This window comes from Haplochromis burtoni, unplaced genomic scaffold (genome assembly GCF_018398535.1).
Source record: "Haplochromis burtoni strain Fernald_Lab_line unplaced genomic scaffold, NCSU_Asbu1 Contig_48, whole genome shotgun sequence".
NCBI classification, from domain to species: domain Eukaryota; kingdom Metazoa; phylum Chordata; class Actinopteri; order Cichliformes; family Cichlidae; genus Haplochromis; species Haplochromis burtoni.
The window spans coordinates 664,930-674,530 of record NW_024582409.1 but is presented as its reverse complement, the minus strand read 5'-3'; the positions used below and the strand labels follow the sequence as shown (position 1 = coordinate 674,530).

Genomic DNA, 9,601 nt, shown 5'->3' with positions numbered 1-9,601 from the left:
TCTATCTATCTATCTATCTATCTATCTATCTATCTATCTATCATATCTATCTCATCTATCTATATCTATCTATCTATCTATATATCTATGCAGGCACACACACACACACACACAGACAGACACACATACACACACACATATGGGGCATATCAATGTCATTTTTTCACTGTATGTCGGCGCCTCTTTGTTTGCGCCCAACATATATCTTGTTGCACGACTTTAAGCGTTTCGGCATGCCACATAATATACATTTATATAAATGAATCAATCACATATCAGTTATTCTGCAAACGACAATTAGGGCTTTGCAAAGTTTAAAAATCGTTTTCTTCTTCTTCTTTTTCTCCTTCTTTTGCCAAGTGGCTTTCACTGACAGGTTTAGTGCTGCATGCTTATTGATAGGCCGACACTGATTTTCTCAGAGACATAAATTCAGATCCTGGAATCATGTCAAAGTCTGCCTTCAAGAAACTAAAGATTAAAAAGGGTGGTGAACTAACTTAATGCTTACAGGCACATTTGTGTCATTATTTGCCAAGCACACTGACTCTATCTGTCTTTGTGACCCATTCTGAGCTACAAATTCCTCGTCACATTACTCCTGACCAGCCAGAGGCTGCCTACCCACACTTTTATCAAACCGCAGTGTTTCATTCGCTTTTGGAGAAGTGTCATTTAGTGTTCCTCCGCATTGTCATTCTATATTCATCCGCAGCTCTATTCTCATAGAAACACCGTGTAACGTCCAGGATCTGTTGAATAGGATCTAGAATATATAGTCATATTCTATGCTTGTTTCGTTGCAGTCGCTATGAAAACAAAAGCGGTTAAATTCATAAGCATATTTATAACAATACATCATTAAAAAAACATATTAAAAATCTAAAATTATATTGGGACGAGTGGGGGAGAGGAGACATTAAAATGCACTCCTGACAAGCGAACTTTAAAACTCATACATCACATTTGTTTTCTTTTCGTCTTCTTCTTTTCTTCGTTTTTTTAATGCGCACACAGTTCTCCCAACAATAAAATTAAATTAAATTAAATTTTAAAAAAAGTGTATTATGTGTCTTACGTCGTTTTTTTCTAATAAAGTTATCACTTTACGTTTTACTCTTTTTTATGTTAAATTGCCCTGATTATCTTGGCCTACACGCATAACATTAATACGGAAAGAGTCTGCATTGCAGCGTCAAAGGTATATAGTATTATAATATCAGTATATACATATATATATATATATAAATATATATATATATATATATACATACATACATACATACATACATGTATATATATATACATATATATATATATATATATAATAATATATTAATCTGTGATGGAAGCAGGCCTGTTCTGTTGTTTTTGTCCTGCTGTAGTGACTGTACACAATAACGTGCTCCTTCTAGGTCTATTATTCTCCTTTGAACCAGTAATTGAACCAGTACGGTCTCTAACTATTCGCATTATTTAAAGGGTAAGCAGCTTCCTTTGCAGAGACAGAATTCGATCCATTCCTCGTGTGTGTAAACAGTGTAGTCTCAAAAAAAGAAAAAACAACAACCAAGTTGAACGTGTGTTCAGCCGTTTCAATAGTGATTACTAAAGTGATGCTCACAGCAGTATGTGCTGCAACATCTCTTTATGGCTCCATAACTGCGCTAAAGCGCACAAACAGCAGAAGAAGGATAAGCTGCATTTTATTTCACGAAATGAGTGTAAGGTATAAAAATAAAGCAAAACAACTTGGATTTACATATAAAAAGAAAGCTAAATCTGAGTGTACTTGGTGTGTTTTATGGTCAGTGAATTGACGCCATTTTTAAACTGTAATTACTTATTTTAATGTGAGCTTTGTGAAACAGAAAGCACTACAGTTTACATTTTAAGTAGTAGTAATATTATTAATAGTATCACAACAAGCAGGACACTGTGGGACAGTCTAAAAGGGACAGGCTACTTCGCTGGTTATTTAACAATAACAATAGCAGGCTAATAATAATAAAACGACGAGGCTCAGAGACATGCCCTTTAAAGGAAAAAACCATCTGTGAAAGATCAGTGTCTCTGTTGTTATTTTCTCTGCATTTACACGGTGGGCTGGGTCTGCTTCTGCCTTCAGAAAGCCTTCTCTCTAACGATTAAATTTCGCTTCTCCTTTGTGCAAATGTGTGACATATTGCTGAAATATGGGGCCTGGGAGCTGTCAGGAGATTTCAAAATCAGTATAAGGGTGCTGCAATAACCGATTAGAAAAATGGGGCTTTCAGGTTTTGGAACTGTTAAAAGTAGAGCGCTCTTCTTCACACACGTTCATCAGGGCATAAGACGTTTATGATATAAATCAGTAAAAACATGGACAATGGTATGGACCTTGCCTTGTCTACGTGTTCCAGCTGTGAATAGGCTGCTTTAGCTGAGACTTAAAGGACAACATCGCCCTCTAGCGCTCCCGGTATTCTTTCCAGGGGCCCTGAAGCTCCAGTAAAGGTAAACAGATTGCTTTTAGATCTGCAACTTTCTGGATTCCTGTTTTAATCAACAAGTTCCACTGAAGGTGGTTTAAGAACAAAGAAAAACAAAGCGTGTTAGCTCCTGCCCGTAAAGTACAATTAAGACACGTGCTCTTCTTGACCATTTCAGTACACAGTCCCATCAGAAGATAAGACTGCACCACACAGCAGTCAAAGTTAAGTTTTTTTTCCCATCGGTGGGAAGTGCAATTGATGAATACACGTGACCATTAAGGTGGGGGGTGATTTCCTCTAAAACAATTCATCGACCAGACACCCCATGGAAAAGTGTCTACACTCTGTTTGTCAGCAACAGACGCAAACACCCAGGAAAAAGGGGTTTTCAAAGGAGAGTGTAATTACTGGCCAGGCCCATAAAGTAATTTAGGCCAGACGTCTAGCCATTTCTATAGCTTTATTGGACCGCGGTTCTTCCTGCTTTAAAGTAATTGTTCGTACAAGTTGGACCATAAATTGGAAATTCGCCGCAACACCTCTCCCAATAGCAAACATTTTATGACTTGGAGCACTACTTTTCAAAAAAACACTAAAATCTTCCGTTTTTTAAAGTTATTTTTAAAGATGTTTTAAATAATATTTAGTGGGGGTTTAATATAATTTTAATATGTGGGTTGCTAATAAGAACATCCAGCCATTACATATTGAATATTATGTTAAATAGTGCTGTTCTCTATTAGGTTACATGGCCTCGATAAACCGCATTTGGATAAGTAAGGCCTTAGGGGATATGCTTTGGTCTAATACAAATAAATTAAAGAGCAAGGTGCTTACGTCAACATGTCAAAAATACGAATAAAGGATAAAATCTTTATGCATTTATTTTTGATTTAGACTAAAGGGAGATTTTTCCTTTCCTAAACATGGCACCTTGTCATGAACTGTATGAAAGCTTAAAAAATAATTTAGGAGGTTTTAAAAACAAAGATTTTAAGCAAAATGTCGTTAAAACTGGGCAAATTCTGGCTTTACTGAAACTGCGTCCCGTGTGTGTAGTGACATAGACAGCAGTCGAAGTAGTTGCTCTGAATTCTTTTTATATTTATATATATATATATATATACACACACAAATCCAAATAACAGCAATACACATACATGTTTCCTGCTGCGTAAACATCCCACTTTGTTGCGTAAAACTTTCAGTTGGCTTGAAACATTGTTCGACAAATCCTCTGTGGGTCTCATCAAGGCAAATTTTTTGCACGTGTGATGCATATTTGGCCAAATAACCCCAGAACGCTGACACTTAATAAATGTTTAAAAATAAAAAAAATAATAATAATAAGATTAAAAAAAATAAAATGGCTAAGGAGGCTCCTATCAAAAATCATTATAATTGTTCACATGGCTTCCTTGGTACAAACGTCAGAATGTGTGAAACGGCACCAGCACCGGACTTATAGCTGCTCCTTGCCGTTCCTCTCTCTGTTCATCTTCTTCATTTTCATCCTCCTGTTCTGGAACCAGATCTTCACTTGTCTCTCCGTTAAACTGAGTATGCGAGCGACTTCATAGCGCCGGTCTCTTGTCAAATACATGTTGTAGAGGAACTCCTTCTCTAGCTCTAAAGTCTGATATTTTGTGTAGGGACATCGCTTCTTTCTCGTCGAGCGTGCGTGAATCCAATTTGCTGCAGGGTTACCTAAAGGCACATAAAGCAAATACACATGTGATTAGTTGTTTGGTTTTTCCCCTTTTTATTGTAACCTTTAATAAACCGTAGCCATTGTTTTTACTTAATGGGGCTCAGAGACTTGCGGTCGGTTTCATTGAAGCAAAAGAAAATGAGAACTGTTGCCTGTTATGTCCAAAGAGGACTATTTCGATTACATGATTTCCTGTTTGTACCGATTGCCCCCGTGCACCAACAGAGGGAAATAGATCTGTACTTAGGTATAAAGTCTCTTTAGATGCAGTCTTATCGAAATATTAAGTTGTGTATCTATTTCGGGTGTCCCGTGACATGAAAAACATTAGGATCCCTGCAATAACCCTTGTAGGGCGGGTTCTCCCCCTTTCGGAGCAACAGTATAGTACGAGACACTTTTATAGGTTAGTAAAACCTCCAGTTTTACACACCCGGCTCATACAGTTCTTAAAGTTGTAAATCAGCACCGGCTATTTCGTTTACTTACTTGGGTCAAGTTTTTGTTTTTCCTCTTTGGGTTCGCTGTGGCTCGAAAGCTCACTTCCACTGTGTTCTTTGGTTGTTTTTTCTGGACACTCCGATACTCCACACGTGAATTCGCCAGCGAGCGGCCGAGCCTCCGCTTCCAACGTGTCACAATCTGAAGATTTAGCTGGCAAGACCTCTGGCTTTGTCCCGTACGACCGACTGCTGGAGGGGAATCCGGCGAACGAAACGTGGTTCGAAATGGGGTCCATCCACGGTCGGACGCTAACGTATCTCCCGTCCGACGCAGGCAGATGGGACTGGTGGTGGTGGTGGTGGTGCACATATGGATGATAAATCCCCTGAGGATGAACTGAGGACCAGGACGGCGAGAAAACAGCGGATTTCGGTGCAAAATTACACGAGGAAAAGTCTGCGTTGTCCCCAGCACCTGACGGCCTCGGGGTCATCGCGTGTGGAGCCTGAATAAAGCGAGCACCGTACACATCCTCCGGCTCCTGCCCCATTATAGCGTCCACATAGCAGTTACTGAGAGTGCCACTGGAAGACATTTTTGATGGCTTCCTACTCATATAATAAGGGTTGCACTGTTACGGGAAGCTTCCCTTTATGAACAATCATAGTATTTTTGCTGGCCCGCATCTACAGGGATTGGTTACATGGATCACGTGGTCATATTTACCAATACAGCGAGTAAATCAATCCTGCCCTTGCCCACCCCCCCTTTTTTTCGTCAGGTTTAATTTAGCTTTTCATTTCTCAAATAATAAAAAGCCCATTCTGATGTGACTAGTGGGAGAAAACTAACGCTCAAATAAAATGCCCCTTTTTTAATGAAGATGTGAGGATGTTTCAACAAAACCTACAGTCTGTTGTTCTGTTTTTTAAAGGAGTAAGAAACATTTCCACCAAAAAGCACACACGGCGTCCAAAAACACGGATTCCTTCTGTCTTAATCCTTCAAGGGGGAAAAAGCTCTTCTAATATCGTTCTGTCCCGATACCCTCAATCCCAGTAAAATGGTTTATGGACTTACAGAGTCCTCGTAAAATAGATGTAATAACATGTTGTAAAATAAAAAAGACGCCATTTCAGCTCACAGTGCGGTGTATCCATTGTTAATATTTTGGCAAGGAAACGTATTTTCTGAGTTGGTTTAATTTTTTAAGTTGAGGCGGAAACAGCAGCAGTCGTGAAATTATTATATTCATTGAAAGGAGAGTAATAATGTATCAATAAATGTTTTACGAGGTGCGTGTGATTATACATGCCGTCAATAAAAAAAAAAGACTTGGAGGAGTCCATGTGTGTATTGCTCTCTGAAAGGTGTAATTTAGCACTAATAGCCTGCACATCTTGCCATGTTTCTTCTTCTACTTTTTTACCTACTTTTTTCACTATGTCATTTTCTCGCACTGTGTAAGGCAAAATGTCTCGACCTTGGAGATAAAAACTAGGTCAAATCTGAGGAGGGGATCAGAAATTGTGTTACGTTATCAGACGCTTGAAAAAGATTTGTGGCAAGCTAAGAAGGCCACACGAAGTTATTTTGTTGATGAAAATGAAGGCTGATTTCGCCACGAAGAAAGGGAGAGCCGAAAGTAATTTACTCCGTCCTCTAATCCTTATAGGCGGTGAGTTTAATTATAAACAGGCCGGCACGCAAAAGCTAAACCAACTTTATTCCATTACACAATCAGCCATCTTCACATGATTTTGCTAAGCTTGTTCTTTTGCACCCAGATAGACTTTAAAGGAATTCTATCTTGTTATTCATACTAATTTTACTTAGATTTTATTTTTAAGTCGTTTTTAGCCAGAATTTGCCTTCCTCGAGTAGCCTACGCGTAAATGAGCGTGAGAATATATTTTTCTGAATTTAAGAAGGTTAGATTAAAAGTGTTGGAAGTCTACAAACAAACTATTTCGGCTCGTCTTCAGATGAAGTTGCGGCATAATTACAAACGTTTGGCGAAACTGGAAACACAAATGAGGGACGCGTTCACACTGTTTTGCCTGCTGTTTTGTGCAACAAGCTTGGAGGAAATTGTTCTTTTTCTTGCCTTTTCCTGCTCGGAATGGGACTGTTTTTTGAAGGAAAACAATGCTTGCGTCAGTGCAAATTAATTTCGGATAGCCTACTCACAGTGCTGCTAAAACCGAGGCAGGCTATTTGCCGAGCAGAGACCGTGTAGCACGGACAAATCTAAAACAAGATCCTTTGACAATATATTTATTGCAAGATACATGCCACAAACATGCAATAAATTCACAGATTGACATTGTTTTGTTCTGTATTTTTTCCATCACTTTAAAGCCCATAGAAACATTTCACTATCGAGCACACGGCTTGCACTTACTCTTAAACAAATGTTGCACTAGACGACAATAAATGTGCTTTCATGACTGAAATAGAGTAACCTTTTCCACAGCTCGGCCGGATACCCATGTCTTTTTAGTAGAAGAGAAGCACCCTCCAATAATTTAAGACCACAAAGTGTTACCCTGTGATGAAACAAAACAAATACAGGACGCCACGCAAAATAATAATAATAATAATAATAATACAAATAAAAAAATACTAAGATTGGCAATACAGTCACAGTTTTGTTGATTTTGAGATAAATGTCCAATGCCAGCGAAGCATCAATATGTGAAGGACGAGGAGGAGGAAAGACAGCTAACACATGCAGCCTCACGAAAAGGTGAGATTTGAGGTCAGTTCACGGATGCGGTTTTCCCTGTTCATTTTCTTCAGCTTCATCCTGCGGTTCTGAAACCAGATCTTGACCTGCCTGTCGGTCAGGTTAACGCTCCTGCTGATCTCTAGGCGGCGCTCTCGGGTCAGGTACATATTGAAGAGAAACTCTTTCTCCAGCTCCAGGGTTTGGTGCTTTGTGTAGGGGCACCTTTTCTTTCTCCCACTTTTTGCTGTCAGCCAGTTGTTTGTGAGAGTGTCACTCTTGCAGTCTGCAGGGATTCAAATCAGAGAGATCAGAGTTTTATTTTTTATTTATTTATTTTATTCTTTTAGCGACGCACTGAGCGTCCTCTCGAACAAAAAGCTCATCAGTTGCTTTGGATTTCACCTCTGGGAAATAACGCACAACATTTCCCTGAATAAATAAAATGCATGGGTTGTTATTAGTCACTCACATGCCATCACTAATAAAACAAAAATGAAATGAAACCCCAAATGATCAACCCGCACACGAGGAATACGTGTGTATATGGCCTGATTTTTTTTTCTGTAAATCCTGATTTAAATGGTGAATTAATATGAATCGTGTAAGATTTCATAAGGAATTTGACATATTTGACTTATTTTGCAAATTGTCAAAACTGGATTGGGGTTAGGGTGAGATTTCTCCTCATCATTTTTCATCTTTTTCCAAAACTTAAAAGTTCACACATTTGCCAAACAGATGTTAGAATGAATCACTGGAGCTTGATTTAACGCTTCAATTTATGAAAGCTGTGCAATATGCTCACATAACACAAGATTATGCATTTAAAAAAATATGCATATACTTTAAATATCCAAAGAACAGGAGGACATAGGCTTCATGCTGCATGGTAAAACCATTCTCTGTTGCCTATCAGTGCAACCTGAGAAAGACTCTCATTAAACATTACGACTTTAGGGTTGTTTGTGTTTTATACTTGGTTTTATGATGCTGGAGCCTTCTCAGCACCGCGCCACGAGATAAAAGCTTTCATTACAGCCAACCCACCTTTCCCTTCCTTCTGTAGCAACTCAGGACTGGACACAGGCGCTTCCACTGAGCAGTTTTTCTCCTCCGAGCCGGACTTGGGATCCGGGCTTTCTACGGGGACCGGCGTTCTTGCGGTTTCCGGGTTTTGCGAAGCGTCCTCAATTTTTTTATCCACCTCTGAGAAATTAGAAGATGCCGACGAGGGCTGCGGTTTCGGGGTGACCCGGCTGAGCTGCATCAGTGTCGCGTTTGGACTCGGTGCTTCATGGCAGTAGTTTTCCTGATGCTTCCCGTTCGCATAAGTTTGGCTCAGTCTGAAATAGCCGGGAACCGGGATCTCGGGACCATCGACCGGACACGATTCAGGAATAACGTTAGAATATGCGGGGACTTCTGAAGAGTTGACTTTTTGTACTCTCTTATCGGAGTACATGCAGCAATTACTCTCTTCCTTTATGCTCTGTGAAAATGTACAGTTTGACATCTGATTGGGAGGCTCTATTCTGCAGGGTCTGCTCGGATCAGTCCAGTTATCTATCTGAGGTATGTACGAGTGGACGTTCATGCCCATATTTTGGTGGTTGACCTCCCCTCTTTTGCCGAAAGACGGCAGGAGTCCACAGGTTTGCATTCCGTAAGTTCCCATTTCTGAGCCAGACGGCATGTACATGTTGCTGTTGGAGTAAAAGCTGTCCGTCCTGCAAGCACCAATTAAAGAGTCCACTAAAAATGTATTTGCCACAGGAGAGCTACTGGAGAAGGACATTTTTTGAATTTAAGTTCTTAGGAGGAGAGAGATGTCCTTTGTAAGCTGACATATCTAGGAAAAACAATCTGTAAGTCAGGATGCCTCCCAACCACATGACAAGCCCACCAATGAGATTTGAAAATGGCCTTGAGACGCAGCCTCCTCTCTCTGCACACACTCGCACTGCGGATGCAGACGTGGTCAACAGCGACACCTACAACACGGACTTGAAATTGGTTTTTGCAGAGAGTCGCGCACGTTTCCACTGGGCATCGCGGGACTTGGAGACTTATTCGCGAAATTGAAAGAAATGCGTCGAAAGGACCATTTGAATCCCAACAAAAACTGCTCGCCTTCAATCTAGTCTCAGATTTATAACGACAGACGCGCTGTGAAGTGTTTATCAGTGCACCAACTTGAAGAATATGCGTGTCTCTTTTGTGTGGAAGACATTCTCGAGAGAG

At 40.0% G+C, this 9,601-nt stretch overlaps 2 protein-coding genes across 2 annotated transcripts; both read right to left on the bottom strand.

Moving 5' to 3' along the window:
- Positions 1-3,800: 3,800 nt before the first annotated feature.
- Positions 3,801-5,309, bottom strand: hoxd9a (homeobox D9a). Its single transcript, XM_005921466.3, has 2 exons — positions 4,675-5,309; positions 3,801-4,181 (listed from the first exon to the last, which is right to left on the bottom strand). Exons 1-2 carry the CDS (start codon positions 5,243-5,245, stop codon positions 3,937-3,939), a joined length of 816 nt encoding a protein of 271 aa, XP_005921528.1. The 5' UTR covers positions 5,246-5,309; the 3' UTR covers positions 3,801-3,936.
- A 1,583-nt stretch (positions 5,310-6,892) lies between these two features.
- hoxd10a (homeobox D10a) lies at positions 6,893-9,522 on the bottom strand. Its single transcript, XM_005921467.3, has 2 exons — positions 8,408-9,522; positions 6,893-7,643 (listed from the first exon to the last, which is right to left on the bottom strand). Exons 1-2 carry the CDS (start codon positions 9,153-9,155, stop codon positions 7,369-7,371), a joined length of 1,023 nt encoding a protein of 340 aa, XP_005921529.1. The 5' UTR covers positions 9,156-9,522; the 3' UTR covers positions 6,893-7,368.
- Positions 9,523-9,601: the final 79 nt, after the last annotated feature.